Raw genomic sequence first — 27776 nt, 5'->3', positions numbered from 1 at the left:
CCGCACTTTTACTGTAATCTGGAATGAAATACCCCATCATATCAGATCCATCATATCCACTCCGCACTTCAAACGTACTTATAAGCACCTCATACTAACCAAGTCTGCAATCACTGATACTGTTGTTGGTTGCTATTAATAATGTATTAATTAGTGTATAATGATGCTTTATAATTGGTATAGTTATGTATATACTGTCTTATTCTATTCTGATGTATTTTATCCTGAACTGTATTTTAACTAACTAAACCAGGAACCTGCTGAAAACCAGTTTCAAACTGAGTCAGGCCAGGTCTGACAGTGACTGTAACTGTTGCTTTTAAACCCTTTCCTGCAAATAAACTTGAAACTTGACGCTATTTGACATCCTTGGAGTGAGAATGGGTTGATTAAGAGTGTTTCCCAACCAGGGGTACGTGTACCCCTAGGGGTACTTGAGCAGCTTGCATGGAACACATGGAAAGATTGGGGATGACAATTTATTTCCAAAATGATAAAAAAAAATAAAAAATCATTTGCTAAAATGGTACGTGTGCGCTGGAACTATCCAGCGCACTATCCAACTGGAACACCTCCCCCCCGGGAGGTGTTAACTGTCACACTACTCTGAAGAGGTCACATTCACACAGGTCAAAACTGTGCACCATCAATTAGCAAACATGGATAAATGGCTCAAAAACATCTTCTTTCTGTCACTCTAGATCCAGGTTTAGGGGAGCCTGGTGACAAAAGGAGAAAAGAGGCCAAACCCAAACAGCGACAGTTTAGTGACAAATATATTATGAATGGATTTACTTGTACGTTTGAGGATCCACCGCAGCCACAGTGTTTCTTTGCAGCGCAAAGAACATGCATGAGTGAGGGGGTACTATTGGCATGGCAAAACAGCTCAAGGGGTACATAACATAGACCAAAAAAGGTTGGGAACCACTGGATTAAGATACAGTGCTGGCTGGCTGGTAATGTAATCGTTCTCAGTCACCACTTGGCTGGTTTGTGATTGGACGCTCTGACCGGCCCGACCTGAGTCACCGGCCCGTGGCATCAGCGGGTCAGTGGAGATTTGATGTTGGGTCTCATCGCGGCTCTTCGCAGCTCTTTAGCAAATCGTCCAGGAACTCCACCACCACATCTTTACCGTTCCGCTCCCCTTCTACCTCCAACCCCTTCAGTCTGTTCAGGGTCTGCTGCAGACCTCCGATTCTCTGCTGGGGGTTGACGCCGTCTTTCTCTCCCTCTGTGCCCTCTCCTCCCTCTTCTGCTCGAACATATTTGACCAGATGCTCCTTGATGCCCCTGCCCTCCTCTCCGGCCAGCGACGCCCCGAGCGTGGGCATGTCCTGTGCTTGGCTGATGCCCAGCAGGTGTAAGAGCGCTTGTGAGAGGGTGTGTCGCAGGCTGGCGCAATAGCGGTACTCCAGGAAGTCGTTTGTGTCTTCGCTGTTCTCGAGGGCAGCGGCCAGGGAACGCCACACACGGCCGAAGCGCTCGGCGTCTCCGTAGCAACCTCGGCAGGCGGGGACAGAGAGGGCGGCGGCAGACTTGATCCGCACCTTGAAGTTCTTACAGGAGGTGACCACGCAGCAGAGAGCGGAGAACGCGTCATGAGCCCACGGGGCTGAGTCTTGCGAGAGAGAAAGAGAGAGATAACAAACATGAGTGATGGGGTAGGGATGGGAATTTCAATTTCATGCATTTTCCTTAACCATTAGTTGAAGTCGTTGAACGGTCAATCATGAATGCTGCATATCGTAAAAAAAAGGGGGGAAAAGTGCAGCTTGTGCTTTGGGGGAACGCAACAGCCTCGTTCTCAAAGTTCAGTAGCTCACAAAATCCCTCAGTCCACCCCGTTTATCTGCATGACTGCATCATGTCCTTTTCCACCATGAAGCAAATCCTGAGTTATTGTCTCTGCTGCTCGCACATCACTACAGCTACTTCTAAACAGTCAAATGAGTTTTAACTTTCACCTCATACTGCAACCTCGCGTCAGGTACAACATTGACGATGCAGGCTATGGAGCTGTAGTTGAGAACGGCATCCCATAGTTATTTCTTGAATTAATCTTGACGACTCGCTTGCTCCACTGGAAATAAGAATGTACCAAATCCACCGCGCCAGTTCAGCTCACCACAAAGTGCTGTGTGTGTGTGTGTGTGTGTGTGTGTGTGTGTGTGTGTGTGTGTGCGTGTGTGTTCGCTCCCACACTGGACTTAACGCTATATTTTGACTGCTTCTTGCTTCACCATTTCTCTTTCCATGGCCCATCAGTATCATCTAAGTCCAGATCATACGGTGACCGCTAGTTTGGGTGAAGTAGCGTTACGTTAATATAGCCTACAGCAGTGGTTCTCAAATGGGGGTCCAGGGACCCCCAGGGGTCCATGGCACTTTGCCAGGGCTTCCGCAAAAAGTTTTCAGGAAAAAAAAATATATATACGGTATATCATTTTGGGGGCAAAAGCTTCATAGTTCAACAAAAAGATTTTATGCTTACATCTAAAGTAAAATGGTTCATGGATTACATTCTAATCTAACAAACCTATCAATTTAAAAGTCAAGCATGTTACCATGGAAACAATTAAGCTAAGCCCAAAATCACAAATCAGAATGAGGGGGTCCCCAGTATATTTTCTATCTTGTAAGCCGGGAGGGGTCCTTGGCTGAAAAACATTTGAGAACCTCTGGCCTACAGTATGTGAGTTCCACGACAGAAATTATGTACAGAATGCATCGTTGGTTAATCAGTTAATCATTAACATCCCTAGTGACACAATCTTTTTGACAAAGGAAAGCACATTAAGTATGGCAAAAGAGCAAAATTAAAATTAAAATGTATATCTATATCTATATCTTAAATGGTCATTTGAATTGGCAGGTACATTTAACTCATTGAGTGCCAGCCACTTTTGGAGAACGGATGCTCCCAGTGCCAGAGTTTCAGAGCGTTTTCAGTGATTTCTCGAGGCCCACAGAATATTGTGTGATATTACTATGTAAACACCGAACACGCACAAAGAACGATGAGACTCTATTGTATCAGCAGCAAAAAAAAGTTTATTGATATAATTTTCCGTTCTTTAGTTATCAGCCGGAGAAGATAGGTCAAAAACAGCAAAAACAGGCGTTTCCATCTAGAAGCTGAGATATTCCGCCTTTTGTGAAATGAAGCATTTCAAGCACATTCACTGAGTCTGAAGCTAATATTTTCTGATGTAGTGACGTGGTGTAGTTGTGTGGTGCCCTGCGTGCCCCACCCCCCTCTCCCCCCCTCAGCTGCAAACTCCTCCCCACACTAACACACAGCCTCACGCACCCAGCGTCTATTTTCGGAGTGCTCCGTTTTTGTGCGCCGGCTCCCAGCGCGACACAGAAAAGCCAAACCGGACTGCTGAGAATGGTTTGGCCCTTCGGCGTCGGGTGCTGCTTTTCTGGCGGCTAATCGTGTGGAGAAACTATACAGCAGAGACAGAGAGGCTCAGTTGTGGGCGCGGATTGACTGCTGTTCGCAGCCAACGTCAGCTCCAGCCAGAGCCATCTATATGGCTCTGGCTGCAGCATGAGCGGTTTCTCTTTCATCACGGGGCTTTTTCCTGCTGTTTTCCTGACCTTTCTCTAATCTGGAGAGCACTGTCGCCACCTAATGGGTCTGTAAAATAGGTTATGCACCTTCAATAGCTACAATATTTGTACAGGAGATGCAGGAGGCTTTGATCCACGTCCCACCGTCAAAAAACGCATTTGACGTCGATCGACGTCATTGGCACTCTACGTCACTATTTACTTTGATGTCGATCGACGTCATTGGCACTCAATGAGTTAATGATCAGTATCTGTGTGCATTTACCAAGTGGCAAGGCAGGGTTTCTGAAGGCGTTTCCCAAGGCATAACAGGCATTCCATCGGACCTTCATGGTGGCCTCTGATTGAACGGTTTGCACCAGAGCGCGGACTGCATCTTCCAGCGGGCGTTGGAACCCGGCACGGGTCAGCTGACTGTGACGCAGGAAGTGAAGCAGGTTCCCCAGCGCACGCACTGCATTGGACTTCACCTGAGAGGGTTGAGGAGGGAGCAAGAACCAATCATAACAATAACCAATCATAACAAGAACCAATCATATTAAAAACCAATCATAACAAGCGCAAATTCACAATAGCTGCGACCACATATGCAAACTTACAAAATGCAGGATGGTGGGGGAATCCCCACCCTATATTTTGAAATTCACCGCCACCACCCCTTCCCACCACCCCTTTTAGCCAATTGGCATGAACACATCACACAGCTTCACACACTTGACCTCCATGCCAAATTTCAGCCCTCTGCCCCTGCCATCCTGCATTTCGAAATTTGCTAGGGCAAAAAAAGTGCCCGCTAAAGGGTGGTGAACTTTTTGTGGACCAACCAACCGACAAACAGCAGGTAAAAAGAGGACTAGAAAAAGATGTCATCACATGGCTGCTCATAGGCTCAACACTAGAATCTGATTTCAAACATTAAGATAAAAATAAAAGCATTGCATCTGCTGGTCAACTAAAAACTTTTACAAATGTAGAATGTGATGTGCTTCGCATATAACTCAAGACTGAAAATCACAAATAAATGCATTTTGAAATAATGTTATGTGTCAACATTGATTCCTCTCACCCGGTCCTTGTCGGCCGAGGCTCGGGTGGCCGCCTGCAGCATCTTCAGCAGCAGCATATCTGATAGTTCTTCTTGGAAGTCCACACCTACACTTTCCCTGATAACCAGATAGAGACATGTCACATTTGTGTATGTTTGCAACAAGTCAAGTCAAGTTTATTTGTATAGCACATTTCATACACAGAGGCAAGAATAAAAGAAGAGGATAAAATAAACATTTAAAAGCATCACAACCGAAAAAGAGCATAAAAAGTGCATTAAGCGACAAGCGTAAAATAGCAAAAAACTTACAGAGGACTAGGGATGGGTATCGTTAAGGAATTAACGATACTAGTACTCTTATCGATACTCCTTATCGATCCGGTACTTTAACGGTACTCTTATCGGTACTTTTGTTATTTTTAAGAGAAAATACCCAGAAACAAATGGGACTGGTTGTTGTTGGTTCTTTTTGTTATTTTTAAGAGGAGAAAGGGGGGTTTGTACTTGGACCAGCAGTAGAGGGAGGAGGGGTGGGAGTAGAGGGAGGAGGGGTGGGACTCGGAGTGGGACTGGGCTGGTTCATTGTAGCTGCAGGCTCAGCTTTAACAAAAAAAGTTGCAAAATCTTAATGGGTGCGTTTTTATTATTAATGTAAATATCCTAAAATATCCTTCTACCACACTGTGCCAATACAGTACCAACATTCAGCTAGGGAAAGCATAATAAAAATAAAGCAAGACAGTATCGGTCTGCTGTACTTCCCCCCAAATCACTAAATATCCCCCCCTGCTCTGAAAGTAAAATGTCTGAACGACAACTGAGATGATGACCGTCACCTGACGATTTATATCAGACTGTATTTATGATGATGAACACACCCAAACAGTTGGGAAATGTTTTACTACTCTTGTCTTAATCATTACCACGTTCACATTATAGTTACCTGATGAGGTAGACTGGGTAACAGCAACCGTGGCATCATTGACAGGAGATGATGGAGGGCGAGCTAGCTTGTCAAAAACGGTGCATTTCTCCGTTTGAATGTGATGCACTTTGGCTAAGTGTTTAGACAAATTGCTCGTGTTTACACCTTTTACTAGCAAAGGTTTTATTGCACTTGTGACAACGTGAATTGTCACCATCGACTCGAGTGAAGTAAAACCACACTTTAGACCGCTTCGTTCTTTCAGCGATACTTAACGTGTGCTCTGCTCAGTTGCATGTCTATTGTCCATCTGCCTGCCTGCTTTCCCTGTTCCCTGCATGTGTGTGTGCTGTAAGGCACGCCCAGCAGCCCCTCCCCTCTCTCAGTCCTCACTCCAGTACTCCTCTCATCTCGGCTGCAGGCAGCAGCAGCTGTGTGTCTCTCTCGTCTGACGGAGAGCAACGCGGAATAGATTATCCCTTTTCTCGTTCGGAAATCGCAAAAAACACATCATAAGCCTGTCTTACGGAGTTGGTGAGATAAAATGTGCAAGATAACGTAACGTTTATTTAGCAATTATATAGCCTATAGAGGAAATCTATTTTCTTAATTTCTCCACTCCAGACAGTACCGATAAGAGAACCGTTAACGTGAAAGCTTATTGATCCTCCGGTATCCCGAAATATGGCCCCGGGGCCCGTTTGATACCGGGTCTCGGTACCCATCCCTACAGAGGACTTGAGACATCTTTGGGTTTGCATAAAATCAGATAATATTTGCTCAGTTGGTAGATCATGGCTATATAAGAAAACATTAGGGGTGCTCCGATCTGCTTTTTTGAGGCCGATCACCGATCGCTGGAATCAGTATCTGCCGATCCGATATAACCGATCACAGCGTCGATTGAAGCCTCCTTCTTATCATGTAGCATTATTATATATATATATATATATATATATATATATATATATATATATCTCCTTTCCAAAAAATTTGAATATCATGGAAATAACATGGACAACCGTGGACTTCAGCAGATTGTCAAGCAAAGACGATTCAAAGATTTGGCAGAGATTCAGAGGGAGTGGACTGAGGCTGGAGTCAGTCATAACTGAGAAGTAACTGCTGATTTTCTTCACACTATAATAATTTCTTGAAATACTGTATTGGGGGTTTTCTGGAGCTGTAGGCCAAAATTATGAAAAATTAAACAAATAAATAAAGGCTAGAAATATTTCACTTTGTGTGTAATGAATCTATAATCTATGAAAGTTTCACTTTTTGAAAGGAATTATGGAAAACAACTAACTTTCCATGATATTCTAATTTTCTGGAAAGGATCTGTATATATTTATATTTTTTATGATTATTATTTATTACACTCTCTCTTAAAGACCATTTCAATATTAATCTGAATTGAAGGAACAACCATTCAGACCAGCATGTTTTCAAATCAGAAATAAATCTGAAATTAACGGTTCCTTCCCATTTTCTGACGTAGACAAATTGCTTTAAAGGAACACTCCGCCCATTTTCAACCAGCTTTGTATCATTAGAACATCAGTAGTATATCAGAAAACTGTAAACGGTTTTGAAGTCTGTCATTTAATTTGACAGTTATTGAGTGTTTAAGTGTGGACCAGTGACATCACTGGTCCACACTAACTCAAATTAATAACTCATTAACTCAAATCAACTCTTAATAACTGTCAAACTATTCATCATTCATCTAGTTTGACAGTTATTGAGAGTCGATTTGAGTTAATGAGTTATTAATTTGAGTTAGTGTGGACCAGTGATGTCACTGGTCCACACTTTAACACTCAATAACTGTCAAATTAAATGACAGACTTCAAAACTGTTTACAGTTTTCTGATATACCGTACTACTGATGTTCTAATGATACAAAGCTGGTTGAAAATGGGCGGAGTGTTCCTTTAATTTCTTCAAGACCAGCTTATTGCATTATACGGCTTTCCAGCTGTCCAAACACTCAACAGTCAGCAGTTAGCATCTGAGTGCTTTCTTACATGTTCACAATGAGCGTGTCTGTAAGATTGCCTAGGGACCAGGCTGCCTTGGCACGGGCATTTGGCGATCGATCATCTAGGGCGGCGAGGATGGTGTTTGCCGTATCCGCCACGAACATCACATCCTGAATGGAGACACAAAAAAAACTAAAAAACAACACCCAGATCCTGTAAAACAGCGCATCTGTATTTTTTCCAGACCTCTTGGCAAGATTTTGGTTGGTGTTCAGTTTTCCCATAGTTGCTGCTGGTCAATGTAACGGTCAACTAGGTCATATCACTCTGTCTGAAGATTACCGTAGTCTGCATATCAACAAATATGTGGATCTTGGGAGTGGGTATACAACTATATCGAATGTCTATTCATATGTGTATTGGTCGGAAACTGTCAAATTCATTTTCCATACATTCCCAGAATTTAGTGGGAAGTGAAGGTTTATTGGTATAGTAGTCCGTACCTCTCTCAGACAGGGAAACAGGATGTAGACTCCCAGGGCTCTGACCGCTGCGGTCTTCACCAGATAGTTTTCACTGTAGGTCAGGCCTAGCAGCACAGTGATGCACATCATCTGCCTCTTTTCCTGAAAACAGCATCATACATTATACAATGCCCTTTAACCATGTGACATCTGCTGAGATAGAGAGGAGTCATAGCCAAGGGGAACTCACAGTCAGCTGTGCAAATGCCTGTGGCAGTATGGAGGACAGAGTATCACAGGCGCTCGTCTGTAGTGTGGGATGTTGTTCATTCTGCAGAGCTGCATTCAGCGGTCCGCTCAAGACATCAGACCAAAACTGCACCACCTACAATGTGCACACACACACACACACACACACACACACACACACACACACACACACACACACACACACACACATTTCACAGTCTCTTTGAACCTGTAGCTGGCCATTTATTACTTTCATATCATCACATGGCACACATAGCAAACGTTTGGTTGATTTGTCAGTTATATACCGTAAATTCCGGACTATAAGGCGCACCGGTGTATAAGCCGCACCTTCAAAGTTGACTATTTTTTTCTTATATAAGCCGCACCGGACTATAAGCCGCGGGTGTTTTAATGGTATTTTTTTTATTTTTTTTATTGTGTTTTAATGTTTAATTACCATATGTAATGCTCCCATTTATTAACATTTCAACAAAACAACATAACACAACACCACCTGTGTTGTTATTTACAGTGCACACAGTGTCATACAGTGTCATACAGTGTCATACAGTGTCATACAGTGTGGTGAAAAGAGGGCAAGAGAGGAAATTAAAACAGAAGTGGCTTTATAGTTAGAAAGAGTGCTAAAAAAGAGAGATTTTTTTTTTTTTTTGGAAAAAATCCATAGATAAGCCGCACCGTTATATAAGCCGCAGGGGCCAAAAAAGGCCAAAAAACGGGAAAAAAGGTGCGGCTTATAGTCCGGAATTTACGGTATATATATATATATATATAGCGGTATATATATATATTTAGAACACGGCTCTCTTGAATACTCGATTCTGCTTGGTCAATCAACAAGATTCACCGGTCATTATTTCTCGACAACCGACCTCTGCTCTGCTGCTGGTTATACTGATTAATCCAGCTGTGTCAACACTCACGACAATGATTAGGCACACCTGGATTAATCAGTTGATAAGAGCCTTTTGTCAGCAGACAGAGACACAGAACTAATTAGGCCAACCAGTTGCAGCTGTGGTGTCTTGTGTGCCAATTACGAATGAAACCGCTTTGTCGTTGAAAACGCTATTAACACATTGACTGCCAGCCCTTTTTTCAATGCTGTAGGTAGGTTCTGCCAGTTTTTTTTTTGAGGATTCTGGCTCATTTTACAAGAGCCGAGGATTCTTTTCTGCTAAGATTTTGTGAACACACAATATCTCAAAACAACTAATAGAATGTGTGCTTTCTCTGTCTAAAAGAGTTAGTTTGTAGAGTTAGTAGTTATGTAAGCGTTAGCAGTTAAATACAGCATGGTTTCAGCGTCAGAAAAATTATTCAGAGATAAACGGCTTTTTGTGAAATTCGATAGAACAGTCACTTTAACCATTCATTTTTGGCATCAGTAAGACCTAAACAATAGTTTTGAACAGTAATTTCCTCCATAACAGCAGGAAACTCCCCTCTGCTTCCAACTCCTCCCTCCGTGGGCGTTCCTCTTGGCTGCAGCCAGCGGCCGTGTCACAAGCTTGTCACCAGTCTCACTGCTTTGCAGCTGCTGTGCGGCTGTGCCTGTCTGAGCGGCCGCTCTTTGAGGAAGTCTGGTTGGACTCGCTCGCTTCTTGGAGTTTTGGTTGAGAGCTTTGATCAAGCTTTTGCAATTCTGGTCATATTTATGCTGCGTGTTTCAAAGTGTGTTCCATCCGTGATCTATTATGCAAATTTGCAATCCCGCACTGCCAGCAATCAGCGCGAAAACGAAAGCGTTTTCGCCAATCCATTTTCATGAGAATGGCTTCGTCACACTGCTTTTTGCTTGCCTTCCTCCTTCCTTGTCGCCACTTAGTGGGTCGGTGGAATGGGTTGTACACGTTGTACACGTCCAATACTTATATAAGAGATGTAAAAGGGTTAGATGCACATCCCACCGTCAAAAAAAAAAATCGATTTTTTTTGACGTGTTAACACGTCGTTGGCAGTCAACAGCTGGATTCTGAAAACGTGTTAACACGTCGTTGGCAGTGAACGTGTTAAAAAATCTATTTGAATAATTATTTTTGTCAGATTATTGAATGATTTAGTTGTAGGCCGTGTTCTAAGCGGGATAATGTATAGTGAGCCGGTGATTACTGGGGAAATAATGACCTTCAGGTGAATCATTAAGCCCTCCGCTGCGCGTCGGGCTCAATCATTCACTTGTCGGTCATTATTTCCCCAGTAATCACGGGCTCACTATACATTATCCCTTACACATATATATATATATATATATATATACACACACACATATATATATTAGGGCTGGGCGATAAAACGATAGCAATATATATTGCGATAGACATGTGATCAATACAATAAAAAAATGGCTCGATAGAGCCGTTCGATATAGACTGCATGAAAAAAACAAGAGCGCTTCTCCTCCGTGGCTCATAAACAACATATCATGTCCTTTGTTAATACACCATGCTACGAGTGACACGGAAACAGCCAATCATTTACAGACAAACCCCGAGCGTGCACCCGCCCCAGCTCATAAACAGCCAATCATATCCCTTGACAATGCGCAGTGCTAGTGACGCGAACAGCATGTTTGGTCTCACCCCGGCACCAAACCACCACACACGTGAAACAACACAGAAGAAGGAGATGAGTGCGGAGGGAGAATATGTTAAGGAAATTGTCAATGAAAGGGACGCAGAAAGCAGAAGACGTTTCAGAAATAAATTAAATTCATTCGTTGTGAGTGACTGAGTTTCAATTCATGTTAACGTAAATTGACAGCATGTTAAGCCCCCTATATGAAGGAAACCCCCAAGGGGCACGGGGAGAACATGCAAACTGCACACAGAAAGGCCCTTTTTTGACAACCCCTCCAAGTGGGCGGTGGGCACTCAAGGACATGCGGACGGGCACGCACTCCTTCAGCGCTCACAGCGTCCCAGGTGGGAATCGAACCCAGGACCTTCTAGCTGTGAGGCGACAGCGCTTACCACTTCGCCACCGAGCCCCCCTTCACAGTTATGCCATTTTACGTGGGATCAGGCTGAAACTTTCAGGGGGGTGTAAAGAGCACCTGTGCGCGTGACCTGACGGAGCCAGATCTTTTTATTAGGTGATTGCCCTAATTACCTAATGATGTGATGCCATCAGTGAGACAGAGCAGGCGAGGCCGCATAGCGGCCGAGCGCAGTGGGCAAGCTGTAGGGCGAGCCTAGGAATAAAGCGAGTGTAGCGCGCAAGATGCCTAGTATAAGTATACACTTTATGATCTTTGCAAGAAATGTATTTTCTTTAAGGGTCATTCAGTGTGGTCACTTTTAGGACCAAATTAAGTGTAAAAGTGTTAAATTAAATGCTGTGGCTGATTTCCCAAGTCGCGTAAATTATTTTTCTTCCTGTGTAATAACAATATGAGTTGGGTAATTTTGCATCTTCGATATTTGACCATCTCTGAACAAAAATTAACTGGTCCATCCTGATGCTGTACATAAATTATATAAAGAGAGTTTGTCCTTACTTGCTTCATGGGGACCCTGGAGCTCTCAGGGACGTTGCTCTCTGCTCTGTATTGCTGGATTACACTCGTCCCCAACTCCTCCAGTAACTGATGGAAAGAAGATGAGAGAGATAGGCACACATATTTAGTCTAGAGCCCGACCGATACTGGATTTTTGAGGCCGATGCCGATACCGATATTAGGGAGTAAAAAAAATCAGATATTGATATATCGGTCGATATTCTTATATTATATATCGTCGCTGTCGTTCCAGGACCTCGAATGTGCCTTTTTTCACTTTTTTATTTTTTGTCATGAATCAATGCCATTGGTCACCCTTCACGTCTCTGTGTGGTTTTTAACAAATGCAACCAATGGAAAAGCATTAAAACGAGCTTGTGAGTAAATCTCGTAACGCCATTCGCCCTCAATCTGTCAGTCAAACCTCGAAATTGCCCCCCTACCTCCGTGTGTACCCCCCCACGCAGGACAATAAACCCGGAAAAGACACATGGCAGACGCGCTGTGTATTTCTCATATCGTTTTGACTAATCCTGGCTTCCTCTGACGTTAATATATCAATCAAATGTTTTCCAGTTATTCCTAGGCTGCAAACTTGTTTTAACATGCAAATCGGAGTGCTTTCTGACGAGAATAAAGTAACATTAACGTTACGTTATGTCAGACTATTTCTCACCCCATGTGAAAGCCCCCATTCGGCCATGAGAGGCGAGGGGCAATGCTGCTGCTCCTGCGCGCGCCCCCGCGGCCTGGAGCTTGGGGGCTCGTGCATGAGTATGCGACTCTCTCCCGCTTGACTGGCCGTGAGAAAGCGCTTCCAAGTCGGACTGATAATATAAACAACATCATTTGAGCTTATCCAGGTAAGATATTTATAAAGTAATGACACATTCAGCGGGAAACTAACTATAATTAAGACATGTGCCAACTTGGACGACATTTGGTTCAGTAGTTTAAGAGCAAACAGGGTTTTTTTACTTCCTGAAAAGTTCATGTTTTGGAAATTCGAGGTCCTGGAACGACAGTGGCGATATACACATTATATTACACAATGTTTTTGCAATGATCCCTCAAATATCAAACACTTGACAAAGATATGACTTGACATGACTTGAGATATGTAATGTAGGCAGGATATTTTACAGCTTATCAATCAATTTTATTGTCCAAAATGACATCAATGCAATGAAACAGTAAACTTAACTGGGGATTTAATAATTATAAATAACTAGAAATACAAAAACACAAATAGAACAAATATAAAATATAACTTGAATTAAGAAAAAAGATCAAATATACACAACATATGTTGTCTGACTTAAAAAATACAAAATAAAAAAATATCGGCATATCGGCCGATACCGATATATCGGTTATCGGCCGATAACATCGGTGGACCGATATATCGGTCAGGCTCTAATTTAGTCACACAAGTGGTAGGTACGCTTCATATACAGGCCCCTGATATCAGTGTACAGAAATGAGCCTTTCACAGATATGGTGATATTGGGTATATTTAATTCATAATGTCAGTCTACAAGAATCATTTTGTGCGGGTTAGGGTTATAATTACAATTAAAAATGGTCACATTTACACGTTACCTTATAGAGAGAAAAAATTCAGTGTGGGGGGGGGACCATCCCTGTATTAGCACTACCAATTCCAAAGAGAAATGGAGGGGAAAAAAGAGGGAGCACATAAAACAATGAAGTTACCTTGGCTCCCTGGAGCTGTACGGAGGCGTCTGTCTCCCCGAGGCAGCGAGCGCTCACCTGCCCAATCTCACACAAGCATGCTTGGGCTAGAGAGAAGTAGCCGCGCACCAGGTGGGCTAGGACCTGAAACCCACAGTTTACACACACGTCAAAGTAAACAAAATAAAAATAAATCAGACTTATAAAGCTCTGTATTTGAAGATATTCCCATTGTCACTCACCTGCAGGGCCTCCAGCCGCACGGGCGTGGGCTCCAATGCAACGGGTCCCCCTGGTCCCGCCCCCTCGCCGTCTGATTGGTCCTCCCTGGGCTGAGTCACCAGCGAGACACACAGCTGCAGCAGCCAGGGCGGGCCAGCCTCCTCCTCCTCCCCCGGGGTGCGAGGAGCACGGGGCGAGCGTGTGTTTGTGGGCGTGTGCGAGTCGCGCTGGGAGACCAATGCGACCGGCGCGCGAGAGGGCGAGGTCATGCCGTCTCTTTGCCTCCAGCTGAGAGCAGAGTCCTGCGGTGAGAAGGTGCCGGCGCTGCTGCTGCCCTCTGGCTGCCTGAGGAGGAGCTGCACCTCAGGGAGAGGAGCCTGAGTCGTCACCAGAGCCCCATAAAGTGTCAGGACTGACACGCGCACGTTCACGTCTGAGGACACAGAACATAAAGTGTCAGGACTGACACACGCACGTTCACGTCTGACGACACATAACATAAAGGGTCAGGACTGACACACGCACGTTCACGTCTGACAACACAGAACATAAAGTGTCAGGACTGACACACGCACGTTCACGTCTGACGACACAGAACATAAAGTGTCAGGACTGACACACGCACGTTCACGTCTGACAACACAGAACATAAAGTGTCAGGACTGACACAAGCACGTTCACGTCTGAGGACACAGAACATAAACTGTCAGGACTGACACACGCACGTTCACGTCTGAGGACACAGAACATAAAGTGTCAGGACTGACACACGCACGTTCACGTCTGAGGAAACAGAACATAAAGTGTCAGGACTGACACACGCACGTTCACGTCTGAGGACACAGAACATAAAGTGTCAGGACTGACACACGCACGTTCACGTCTGAGGACACAGAACATAAAGTGTCAGGACTGACACACGCACGTTCACGTCTGACGACACAGAACATAAAGTGTCAGGACTGACACACGCATGTTCACGTCTGAGGACACAGAACATAAAGTGTCAGGACTGACACACGCACGTTCACGTCTGACGACACAGAACATAAAGTGTCAGGACTGACACACGCACGTTCACGTCTGAGGACACAGAACATAAAGTGTCAGGACTGACACACGCACGTTCACGTCTGAGAACACAGAACAGCACGTTCACGTCTGACGACACAGAACAGCAGTGTTAAAAAGACAAACTTGAACTGTTATTGCACAATGGGATCTTTTCATCCAAAAGACAAACCTCTATGGCGCACATAGGGACGCATCTGTTTCCAGAGTGGACTGAGCAGACCAGGTCTCAGGCGGTGGTAGGGGGCATTGCCCACCAGGTAAGCAAGACACTGTAACATAACAAGAGTGCAGATATCTTTAAACAACGCAAACTTGCTTGCTTGACTGCCAACATCAGCAACTGAAGAAGGCAAGTTGCCACTGTACAATGAAGACTGAACTCGCACCATCAACAATTGAGGCAGTTTTTTTCTGTATTCAGACAAGGGGGAATGAAAAGAGGAAGACAGTGGAGGAGACACGGGAGACAAGACTCAAGACTCTACACACACACACAGCTAGAAAGCCAGTGCACTCAACCACTCGACCGTCAATGAACGGACCCAGGCGAGTGCTAGCTTTAGTGCAGGGATACTCAACTTGCTTTGCCCGGGGGCCACTTTCGTGAAATGATAGAAGGCCAGGGGCCAGTTAATAAACAATCAATACACTTTTTTCTGTAGCGGATTGTAGGTGTCAGACGGAGTTTAGTCTGACAATGCACACCGGATAGTTACTTAGGTTAAATACATACATAAGTGCCTGGGTAGCGAGCAGATGGCGGTATTTGACAATTTAGCAGCTAAATCATAGATTATTGAAAGATATTCCATATTCCAGACTGAAATGTTATAACAGAAGTGGAGTATTGGCCAGAATTACATGAACATTTGGACACTTATTCAGCGAGTATCTTGCATGTTGCGTTCAGGTGCACACGGGCCACACAGGGGGCGCCTGCGGGCCACATGTGGCCCGCGGGCCGCCAGTTGAGTATCACTGCTTTAGTGTTTATGAAGTGTGCGCTGTCTGTCGTACCTTTATGACCTGTGTGAGCGTGTGAGCGGAGGTCTCAGCCAGCAGGGCCAGGCTAAGCGTGCGGTGCAGCTCTCTGACCGCTGTAGCCAGGGAGAAGGAGAACGGGGTGTAAGCGGTGCGAGGGGACGCCGTATCTTCAGCCACGCCCAGGAACTGACGGGAGCCCTCCAGCATGGCGGACAGCACCTGAAGCGCACACGCACGCACCTGGAGGGAGAGAGAGGGGAGGGGAGATGTTCTAGAAGCATGTGTCTAGCAATATTACTTGTTTTTCTTTCTTAACTCCTCTGCATGAAAACCCTGACTTCCCACCTAAGCCTACAGGGCTACAGGCTGGGCTTGACTTCCCACCTAAGCCTACAGGCTGGGCTTGACTTCCCACCTAAGCCTACAGGCTGGGCTTGACTTCCCACCTAAGCCTACAGGTTGGGCTTGACTTCCCACCTAAGCCTACAGGCTGGGCTTGACTTCCCACCTAAGCCTACAGGCTGGGCTTGACTTCCCACCTAAGCCTACAGGTTGGGCTTGACTTCCCACCTAAGCCTACAGGCTGGGCTTGCTGATTGGAGCTGCAAGGGAATCAAAGTAGTAGGACACATGGTTCAAGGAGATTCAATCCTTACATTTCAGCAAGTTAAAAGAAAAGTTGCTTTTCTTACATTTTTACAGGGTCGGAGTTTTATTATGATTAATAGGGCTGGGTATTGGCAAGGATCTCACGATACGATAGGTATCACGATACTTGGGTCACGATACGATTGTATCACGATATTGCGATGCGATACATATTGCGATATTCTACAGAATTTACTCAAAATTAAATAATAGAGCTAAAGATACAACACACTGTGTACCACCCAGGTAGTGTAATAATATGTACATCACTTTATACTGATAAGTTAGTGGACAAATTTAGTCAAAACTACTGAGTGTTGAGTGTTACTGAACGCATCGATATGGGAAATATCGATACAGTATCGATTAGGGGTGGGAATCACCAGAGAGGCCTGGCATGACCTGCATTTTTTTTTTTTTTTTTTTAATCGCAATACTTGGCGTCCAAGTATCGATACAGTATCTGGAAATAAAATATTGCGATATATTGCCGTATCGATTATATTGCCCAGCCCTAATGATTAAGTTAAAAGGATTCCCTGGAAGGGGGGCACGGTGGCGCAGTGGTAAGCACTGTCGCCTCACAGCTAGAAGGTCCTGGGTTCGATTCCCACCTGGGATGCTGTGAGCGCTGAAGGAGTGCGTGCCCGTCCGCATGTCCTCGAGTGCCTGCCCGCCCGGGTGGGGTCGTCAAAAGGGCCTTTCTGTGTGGAGTTTGCATGTTCTCCCCGTGCCCCTTGGGGGTTTCCTTCATATAGGAACCCCTTCACCAAAACATGCAATATCCTGGTTGCTGATGTGGTGCCTCCTCTGGTCGTTCGGGGGGAGCCTGTTCGGAGGGAGGGGAACTGGTTGGAATAGCGTGATCCTCCCACGTGCTATGTCCTACCGGTGAAGCTTCCCCCTGTCAGGTGAAAAGAAGCGGCTGGCTACTGCCCATGTCTCGGAGGAAGCATGGAGCCAGTTTCGGCTTTCCCCAGATCGGCAGAGGTGGAGCAGCAACCAGGATAAATAAATTAAAATTAGCACTTAATGGGGGATAAAAAATCTGGAAAAAATAAATATTTAAAAGGATTCCCTGGAGGACTCGCTATTTCCCCTATAGAGTCATTATTGGTTGATACTTCACAGCTTAAATGTATTACCAAATGGCTTTATAAGACACTGTGTAGCCTCAAAGCGGACAACTGATAAAGTCAACTGCAGGGGGAAATCTGATCTAGGTACTAGAGCCAGAGGTCTGGAACGCCTTGTGCAGCCAGCCCTCTGATGTTCTAGCGCACACATGGGCAAAATGCCCCTGGGCCATCTCAGTCCGGCCCCCAACGTCCTCAGAGAAAAACAAAACAACAACCCCCAAAAACTCAATTAAAGGGCAGAATTATCTCTACGCGCAACCGATTCCTAGGCTCGGTCGCTGCCCGTGCTCGCTATATCAGCCTCGCACTCGCCTGTCCTGCAGCTCCCATTCGCAGCTCAGCCGCTGACCGGCCTTGCCCGCAGCTCGGCTGCTGTGTGGCCTTGCTTGCCCTATTGGCGCGCGCACGCGCACACGTCTCCCTCTCTCTCTCCCTCAGTCTCTCTCCCCCTCTCTCTCTCAAGAAATTACCAATCACAATGGGAGGGTTAAAAATAGTGAGATTGTTGGCAGGTATGATGTCCAATGTGTGGCCCTTGGCCTTCGCTTACTTGAATTTTGTTTTGCTCACCCCTGTTCTAGCATCTAACTCAGCATGGGAGAGGCAATTTGATTTTACCTCACTCCTGAAGCTAGGCACAGAATGAATCGGGATATATCAGATCTTTGTTCTAAATGTACATCTGCTGTTGGTCCATTTTTCCATTGTTTATGGAGCTAGCAATATTACAGTATAACATCATAACATGGACGTACCATTGAGCAGAAACATAATGGTTCCTCTTTTGGAGAAATAATTCAGTTATCATATTTATGACAGTGTGAGTGAGCGGCTGTCTTGCCTTGGGTGAAGGGTCCTTCAGGATAATGGTGAGGAGGGTCAGAGGTGGCGGTCCTCCAATAGGAGAGTCTGGGATGAAGGAGGACCAGTAGCCGTACAGAGTCCGCTTCTCCGCGCCTTTCACCACCGCCAGCAGGCAGTGCAGCGCTCCCTGACGCACACGAGCGTGGTAAAGCCTGGAAGAGAAAGATTGAGGCAACAGGTCACCCAGTGAATAATTCATTGGATCATTCACACCAAGGTAGCTCTGTTAGTTAGCTTTAAGAGAAAAGCTAAAACTAAAACAATTACGGCGACTTATAATTACTTGAAATAGCCACCCATTTTAGAAACGAAGGGTGCAAAACTTTCAGAAAGAAAAACATGCTTTTTGTTACTCAACCGTAACTTCTGAGAGGTTTTTCAAGACTATAAAGTTGTAGTAATGCAGACAGTTGCATGACAATAAATCAGACAATAGTACTGATACAGGTTACCGAGAGGTGAGAGCAACTCAAGAGCAACAGAATTGTCTAATTTTCCAGTACGTTTCAACAGACAAAAACAAACATGTTTTAGGCTTAAGTAATTATTGAAAGACTTTTAAGCACTGACCAGTATATATTAATTTTATTTGCATTTTCAGCCCTGAATTCAAGCACGTCAGGGAGCGTGTGCAAAACAGCTGCAAATATAATTCCACAAAGGGAAAAAATTACATTTGAAATGTGACAATGTTTTACACCTCTCAAATTCTCAGATACTGCTTCCGAAATCATCTTGCAGCACTCTGGGTATAGCAGACAATTTACAGTGCTGTTTTTTCCCTGTTCAGTATGCCCTGTTGAATTAACTGTGCTGATAGCAGAAGAAGCTTTTAGTATTAAGTTTAATCTTTTAGCAAGAATGCCACACTTCAAAATAGTTTTCAACAGTCTCATAACTACAGCACAAGGCACAATAAGTTATGTACCCAAGCACATTGTTGCCTCACAAAAGAGATGTTCGCAGTAGAAATATGGCCTTAACTGTTTCTATACCTCAGTTTGCTCTGAACACCGCCTTCTGGGTTCTATACCTCAGTTTGCTCTGAACACCGCCTTCTGGGTCTGAAAACTCTGAGTCCGAACTGGCCATTTTCCATGAGGGGTAGAGAGAGGGAGCAGCAGGTTTCCCCCTGGACTCTCCTTCACCTCCACCTCCCTCTCTTCTTACTCCTCCTCCACCACCACTCCTTCCCCCTCCTCTCTGAAGCACAGGCGCCGGCTCCCTCTCATCATCTTCTCCATCATCCCCTCGGCTCTCCTCTGCGCCCGTCTTCTTCCCCTTCCCTTTGGACTTTCTCTTTTTATTCTGAGGAGAGACATGACACCCAGGTAAGGTTTAACCATCACTTTTAGGTGGACGCCTCTAGAATGAAAACCAAAAAGGAAAGGGAAAAGCCTGTCGTACCCCCGAGGCTTTGGCTGGTGTGGCAGCTTCCTTTGGCGGTTCAGACGGTTTTGATGCGGAGACACCCTCGTACTGAGGGAGAGGAGCTGGGTAAAGCACAGGCGGCCACTCCGCACTCACACCCGGCGCTCCCTGGAACATCAGCCTCTGCAAAATGCATGATTAATTATTATTAAATGATCACAATATATAGCATCATGCATGTATTGACAAGACAAGACAATGTTATACCGATATAAAAATCCACAAGCGTGAGAATTGTGTACCTTTAGTGTGGCCAGTACAGACCCAAGCTCCTCCCCTCCACCAAATCTCCACTTCCCACCCGATAGAGAACACTGAAGCCCCTTCAATGCTGCTTGGATCACCTGGACAAGGGTGGGATGGAGGGGGGGGGGGGGTAATATATCAATGAAAGTCCCCCCCTCAACAAGGGTGGGATGGAGGGGGTAATATATCAATGAAAGTCCCCCCCTCATAAAACATTTCCATTACTCAGTAACACAGTGCTAACTGCTAACGCGTACCATGCAGTAGAACAGCTCGTCGGTGTCAGGGGGTTTGGGTGACTGCAGTGTTTGCAGGAAGACCTGAAAACAAACACTTCTGTATTGATCATCCAGAGGTGGCTGACCAGGGACCCTGAACAGAAACACAACACAATTACAACCATAAATCAACATGTTAACACATTCACTGCCAGCCGTTTTTTCAATACTGTAGGTAGGTTCTGCCAAGGTTTTTTTTTGAGGATTCTGGCTCATCTTTCAAGAGCCGAGGATTCTTTTCTGCTAAGATTTTGTGAACACAAATGATCTCAAAAGAACTAATAGAATGTGTGCTTTCTCTGTCTAAAAGAGTTAGTTTGTAGAGTTAGTAGTTATGTAGGCATTAGCAGTAGAATACAGCATGGTTTCAGCGTCTGAAAATTTATTCTGAGATAAATGGCTTTTTGTGAAATTCGATAGAACAGTCACTTTAACCATTTATTTTTGGCGTAAGACGTCAGACATCTAAACAATAGTTTTGAACAGTAATTTCCTCCATAGCAGCAGGAAACCCCCCTCTCCTTCAAACTCCTCCCTCCGTGGGTGTGTCTCTAGTGGCTTTGCAGCGTTTGTCACAAGCGAGGCTCTGCCTGCCTGTGCTGCCTGGCTGCTGGCTGCTGCTCTTTGGGCGAGTCTGCATGAGTCGTTTCGGTTGTGAGCTCAGCTGCAATGAAGCTGCGTGCGATTGTGGGCTTTCTGCGGTGTTTCAAAGTGTGTTGCACGCATAATCTATTATGCAAATTTGCAATCCCCCACCGCCAGCTCCCAGCGCGATAATGCGCGAAAGCGAAAGCGTTTTCGCCAATCCATTTTACAGTATGATAATGGTTTCCTCGCGCGTTCCCCTGCAGTTTTGGCTCGGCTTTTTCTAGTCTGGAGAGCACTGTCGCCACTTAGTGGGTCGGTGGAATGGGTTGTACACGTTCGGTGGCTCCAATATTTTTATAGGAGACGTGGGGGGCGTTGATCCACGTCCCACCGTCAAAATTTTTTTTTTTTTTTTTGACGTATCAACACGTCATTGGCAGTCAACCGTTGGATTTTTTTTGACGTATCAACACGTCATTGGCAGTGAACGTGTTAATAAGCATAGCATTTGGCAAAAGCAGTGACAAATATAGCCTCAAGCGGCAAGGAAAGGGGTTCAAGCCTTTTCTAAACCGTACTGATGTCGCAAAAAAAAGTCAGTGGTTCCTGAGGACACCGTCCAAATATATCATCGCTTGATATATCTACCAAGTTTTGCGATCATTGAACAAATGGGTGGAGTTACATCTGCTTTTGTGTTATGTCACACACCCATTTTTGGCGTTAGCGGTGCCCCCTTTTGGTCGAATCGCACAAACTTGGTACACATGGTCATTGACAATGTCTGTACATGGTCACAAAGTTTCACGATGATTGGACAATCGTTCATGAAGTTACGACAATTTAACTGACAGGCCATGCCTCCTTACAATTTTAAGAGGTAACATCTTCGAAATGAAAGTAGATTAAAAAAATCGGACTAGAACGACCGCATCGCGGATATATGCCTCCGCCAACAAGTGAGCAGTCGACATCCATGTCTGTCGAGGCTTTGACGTTTGAGCCAAATGTAAGAAAAACCTTGACGAAAAGAAATTTCATCAAGGTGTTACTGAGATATGGCGTTACCGAGCTTGAAAATGGCGTCCGTGGGGTCACAGTGACCTTGACCTTTGACCACCAAAATGTAATCAGTTCATCCTCGAGTCCAAGTGGACATTTGAGGCAAAATAGATGAAATTCCGTCAAGGCGTTCCTGAGATATCACGTTAACGAGCATGAAACGAGCAGTCGTGACTCGTGATGTCAGAGTGACCTTGAACTTTGTCCTTTGACCACCAAAATCTAATCAGTTCATCCTTGAGTCCAAGATGATGATTGGGCCAAATTGGAAGCAATTCCGTCAAGGTGTTCCTGAGATATCGCGTTAACGAACTTGGGAACGGCGTTCGTGAGGGCACAGTGACCTTGAACTTTGACCTTTAACCACCAAAATCTAATCAGTTCATCCTTGAGTGCAAGTCGACGTTTGAGGCAAATTTGATTAAATTCCGTCCAGGTGTTCCTGAGATATCGCGTTAACGAACTTGCGAATGGTGTTCATGAGGTCACAGTGACCTTGAACTTTGATTTTTGACCACCATAATCTAATCAGTTAATCCTTGAGTCCAAGTCGACGTTTGAGGCAAGTTTAATGAAATTCCGTCAAGGCGTTCCTCAGATATCGCGTTAACGAACATCGGACGGATGGACGCACCGACAACCCGAAACCATAATGCCTCCGGCCTGGCTACGGCCGGCGGAGGCATAAAAAGACAACTTATAGAGCTTGGTCCCTCGATGCTACATACCGATTTTGGTGGTGATCGGTCAACTGTTGAAGCTGGACACACATGACAGACAGACAAACATGGACACCCACCTGAGACAGATATTGGCCATACAGGTAAGAGCAACGCGGCGTAACTCCATATCTGGCTGAGATGGAGAGCTGGACAGCAGCAGGATACCATCCTCACCCAGTAACTCACTCAGGTGCTGCGAACAAGAGGAATCACTGTGTAAACTAAACCCATGCACCAGGGGAGAAAACTCACTCTTTTTTAACAGGGGCTTTTTTTTGCCCTTGTGAAATATGTTTCGGGGGCATTTCGGATCATTTCGAGGGGAATTTTTTATCAAATGTTGGGAAATACCTTAATTTTTCTATGTTGCATGACAAACCAATATTCAATGACTCTTATGCAAGGATATTTTATTTCTAAAAGTTCATGAACAATCAGAATTAAAAATCCAAATTTCCTATACTGTAATGATATCTCAACAACACTGTTTGGCATGTGTACTTGGCAAAAACTTTTCAATAACTTATAGACTGACAGTACATGTCGCTATCCAGTCCATCCTCCAACCCACAATAGTAGACTGACAGCTTTTTTAGCCCCTGGGCAGACCGGGAGCGAGTTGGTATTTCTAGTCGTGACTCAGCAGGTGGTTTGTGTATTCTTTTATTTTATTTTATTGCACACAGTAAAACAATAACAGAAGGAAATATACAAGTATATGCAAATGTTGTGGAGGTTAGGGCTGCTGCGATTTGCGATCAAATCGTAAATTGACGATTGAAGGGAGTGATCGCCAATTGGCTTTTCTACAGCGATATTTAAGGCGATTTGAACTAATTCTCTATCATAAGGCGTTATAAAAAAATCTCTAGGAGCTGCGCCCTGCTGTACACTTAAGAGATGTTTCTGGCAGAGCTGTTAATAGTGCGAGTGAGGGGGGAAAGCCGTGCTTAACATTAAGAGATGTTTCTGGCAGAGCTGTTAATAGTGCGAGTGAGGGGGGAAAGTCGTGCTTAACATTAAGAGATGTTTCTGGCAGAGCTGTTAATAGTGCGAGTGAGGGGGGAAAGCCGTGCTTAACATTAAGAGATGTTTCTGGCAGAGCTGTTAATAGTGCGAGTGAGGGGGGAAAGCCGTGCTTAACATTAAGAGATGTTTCTGGCAGAGCTGTTAATAGTGCGAGTGAGGGGGGAAAGCCGTGCTTAACATTAAGAGATGTTTCTGGCAGAGCTGTTAATAGTGCGAGTGAGGGGGGAAAGCCGTGCTTAACATTAAGAGATGTTTCTGGCAGAGCTGTTAATAGTGCGAGTGAGGGGGGAAAGCCGTGCTTAACATTAAGAGATGTTTCTGGCAGAGCTGTTAATAGCGCGAGTGAGGGGGGAAAGCCGTGCTTAACATTAAGAGATGTTTCTGGCAGAGCTGTTAATAGTGCGAGTGAGGGGGGAAAGCCGTGCTTAACGTTACCCAGCACTCGAGTTACAAAAACTCTCTAGAAGTTGTACTGTACACGAGAGGTTTCTGAGTGAGGGGGAAAGCTAGCCTGGTAAACCAGCCAGGCTAGGAGAAAGCATCTGCTCTCTCATCTTTCTCTCCAGTTTCTTTGCAGCATCGTCAAGTCAGCCAGAATGTAAAAGTATGTCTTCCGCCGTGGGCTTTCACGTTAACGTTAATATAAATTTTGAGTAATACTTTAGACTACCGTAGTTTCACTCCATATGTAATCATAACACATCACAACCACTATTGTTGATGTGTAAGCTATTTTATGGAGGTTCCTCATAGTTAAGGCTATGAGTTATTTAAGTTTATTTTGCACTGCGTGCTTTTATTTTCAAGGCTAGAAACGGAAGTGGTTGTGTTATTTGCCGTGCTCTGGGTGACGCGAGGTTAGATCTCGTTCCAACTTTTCTCCAACCTCTGTGTTGTTACTTTCTATGATGAAGAGTCAGAGTGCAACAGTGACTTGACCTTACAGCCGGTGTTAAATCCTGCAAAATGAACATGGAAAAGTAGACTGCAGAAAAAAGTAATGGAGTTCAGGAGGAGTGAGGCCAATGGAGGGAGGCGGCTTCAGAACGCATGGGGTCGGTCTCAAGTCTTTTCTCATATAAATGCATAATCTACGTTTCTTCTTCTTCTACAGGCTGCATTCAATAATATATTATGATCGATTGTTTTTCCCAACGAAATTATGACGGCTAATTAATATATTATGGCGATCTGATCGTCTATTGCCAATCTCTAATGGCCACGATTGGACGATATGAAAACAGGGACGATTGAGCAGCCCTAGTGCAGGTAAGAGACAAGAAACCCTAGAGGACTTGTGCTGCCTGTCATTGAGGTAAATAACGCTAGTAGGACGAGGGGGTGGGGCTTGTGCAGGTATGGATTCCTAGCCGGCCATTTTAGAGTCGCACTTTGCAAATACAAGAGAAATGTTAAAATACACAAAGTTACAGGGGGCATTTTGTTTGTTTTTGTGGGCAATTTGCCCTGAGCCCCCGCTAATTTCCTATCATGCCATGCACATTATTATAGCGGGAAAAAGTCATCATATACTGTACCTCAACACACATTCCAACTACAAACACTCACCTTGTGGCACTGAGGTCCATTCCCATACACTGTCGTGGAGAGCGCCAGCAGGATCTCTGAGTGTGTCCATGTGCTGCACACACTCAGTGCGTGGACAGTGTAGCTCACCAACACATCCAACGTCTGCTCATCCATTATGACCTAAAAATAAATGTTGGAACCAGCAAATACAAAAAGAACGACAAAAAGGGTTGTTTTTATAGGAAATGACCAAGTAGACCAGGACAATACTTTTCCAGTCATTTTACATGTGTGTGAAAATACAGTATATGGATATTTGTGTACTATAAGTGCTAAATCACAAGTTTTACCTTTAACTGATTGAGCAGATGGTGCACTAGCTGGCAGAGTTTGATGACCAGATGTTCTTGACTCAGTGGCACAAGGCAGCTTGCATGTTTTAGCAGAAGACACACATCCTAGAATGAAAATGAAGAGGCTGAGCGCCACGAAGACCATCTTTTCATATAAGGATATCAGGATGCTCACTGACGTCATCGAATGTAGGTGTGTTTCCCTGCTCCCTTTCATGGTTTTTTTCTATAGGCTACATGTTTGGGTGATTTACCCGACGTTAGTGATTGAGGGTAAAATATTTTCGGGTGGATTTCACCCGACGTTAGTGTTAGTGTATTATAAGAGGTATGTATAATAATAATGTAATGTATATATTATTATTATATTATAATACTACTGTATAATGATAAGCTTGTCCTGCGCCTGTCAGCCATGCACAAACAACCAAGCATAGGACCCACACGCAAGCCTGAAGTGATCGAATTTTACAACCAAAAGAAGGGGAGGTGTCGATACTTTCGACCAGATGTGCGCTCACTATGCCTGTGGAAGAAAAACCAAGAGGTGGCCACTGTGTGTGTTCTATGGCATGATGCACGCTGGTGTGATAAACTTGTGGATCATACACAAGGAGAATGGCATGAAGAGAGGTGACAACCAAATGAAGAGGAGGCAGTATATGTCATTGTATTGACAATGGCACTCATCAAGCCATGGGCAGAGCAGAGGCTCCCCTCTTCAAATCTGCCACGTCAGCTCAGAATCCTCATGTGTAGCGTGTTCGACATTCCTACCCCTGGCACTCGTGCAGGCGAAGCAGGACCAGTGGCAGCAGAAAGCAGAGGTCCCTTACTGAGGTGTCTTGAGTGCTCCACAAGCTCGGACAGGAAGACACGACACCGGTGTCATCTCTGCCGTCAACCGGTGTGTCCTCGCCACTACTACCCTGCCTGTACCAACTGCATGTAAGGCATAAGGTAAGTTAGAGTGGTTCTGGAATGTGCATGTAATCCTTATTTGGTGTAATGGTTATGAATAAATATCACTTAGTGGTCATTTCCAAGGGAATTCATATGGTCAAACACATTGTATAGTCAGCTAATCAATTTTCCCCTCTTGAAAATTGCATTTTTTTTTGTTTATCTCTTCCACAGTTTGCCATGATGCAGGGAGACTGTGCCTTCACCAGACAAGGCTCACATGTCCCATGAATGGATGATGTCCAGATGATAATTTTGTTGTTGTCTTTTGTGATATTTTACATTGAAAAATAAAAGAAGAGTACCTCAATTTGCCATGTATTGTTGTAATTTAAGATATTTTGATGAGTATTTGTATGGAGTATATTGTATCGGGTGAAATACACCCGACGTTAGTGATGGTGTGATTTTAATTGACGTTAGTGTTCTAGGGTTAATCCTAATATCACCTTAAAATTTGATTTAAAAAAAAATGCACTATTTAGGCCAGGAAACTTTTGATTTGTTGTTTATTGGCCATCTACTAGTAAACATAACAAGATAGATGCATCATAAGCTGTTAAAATATGTTTTTCAGAAAAACAGACAGACGGGTTTGTCCTCCCTACTACTAGCTAGCTAGAAACATTAAAGTTGTGGGTTAACGGTACCTCTGGTCGGATAGTGATGTTGGGGTTGAAGGTGTGGTTGTAGTTTTCGGAGATGAGCTGGTCGAACAGAAAGTTGAGCTCCTCTCTCAGGTGGGCTGAGTCTCCCCGCAGGGCGAACAGCTTCGAGGCGCAGCGGCTGAACTGTTTCTCGGCGTCAGACTGGGAGCTGAGCGGCCAGCCCTCCGTCCCCAGCCCCGGGGTGAAGGGGGCCGCGTCGGCCGACAGGGCTACCGGGGGGAAGACAGGGCCAACGGAGTGGCCAGAAGCCGGTAGCGGCAGCCCGGTTCTAGCCGCCATCTTCTGCTGCTGATGAGAGAACCTTTTTTTGTTTCCTTTTCCGGTATGCTTCTTCTTCTTCTTTCTGTTTATTGGCAGATTGCAAACCACTATTAAGGTGCTTACCGCCACCTACTGCAATCTAATAGTTTTCTAAATTCAGTTATTTACATTGAAAAAATAAGTGTCCACCCAAAGTTCTCCAATTCAAAACCATTGTCCATACTATTACTCAGACGCAGTTGC

At 44.7% G+C, this 27776-nt stretch overlaps 1 protein-coding gene across 1 annotated transcript; it reads right to left on the bottom strand.

Annotated features, from left to right (window-relative positions):
- Positions 1-463: 463 nt before the first annotated feature.
- heatr6 (HEAT repeat containing 6) lies at positions 464-27551 on the bottom strand (the record flags this gene model as incomplete). Its single annotated transcript, XM_083635439.1, has 20 exons — positions 464-1624; positions 3848-4052; positions 4649-4745; positions 7586-7710; positions 8044-8166; positions 8255-8389; positions 11777-11863; positions 13493-13615; positions 13714-14126; positions 14937-15036; positions 15785-15991; positions 18380-18554; positions 19436-19710; positions 19810-19956; positions 20076-20177; positions 20337-20451; positions 22807-22922; positions 25328-25468; positions 25639-25746; positions 27255-27551. 20 exons carry the CDS (start codon positions 27549-27551, stop codon positions 1077-1079), a joined length of 3639 nt encoding a protein of 1212 aa, XP_083491565.1. The 3' UTR covers positions 464-1076.
- Positions 27552-27776: the final 225 nt, after the last annotated feature.

This window comes from Poromitra crassiceps (assembly GCF_964638095.1).
Source record: "Poromitra crassiceps genome assembly, chromosome: 1".
Taxonomy (NCBI): Eukaryota; Metazoa; Chordata; class Actinopteri; order Beryciformes; family Melamphaidae; genus Poromitra; species Poromitra crassiceps.
The sequence above is the reverse complement of the archived record's forward strand: the minus strand, read 5'-3'. Positions and strand labels throughout refer to the sequence as shown.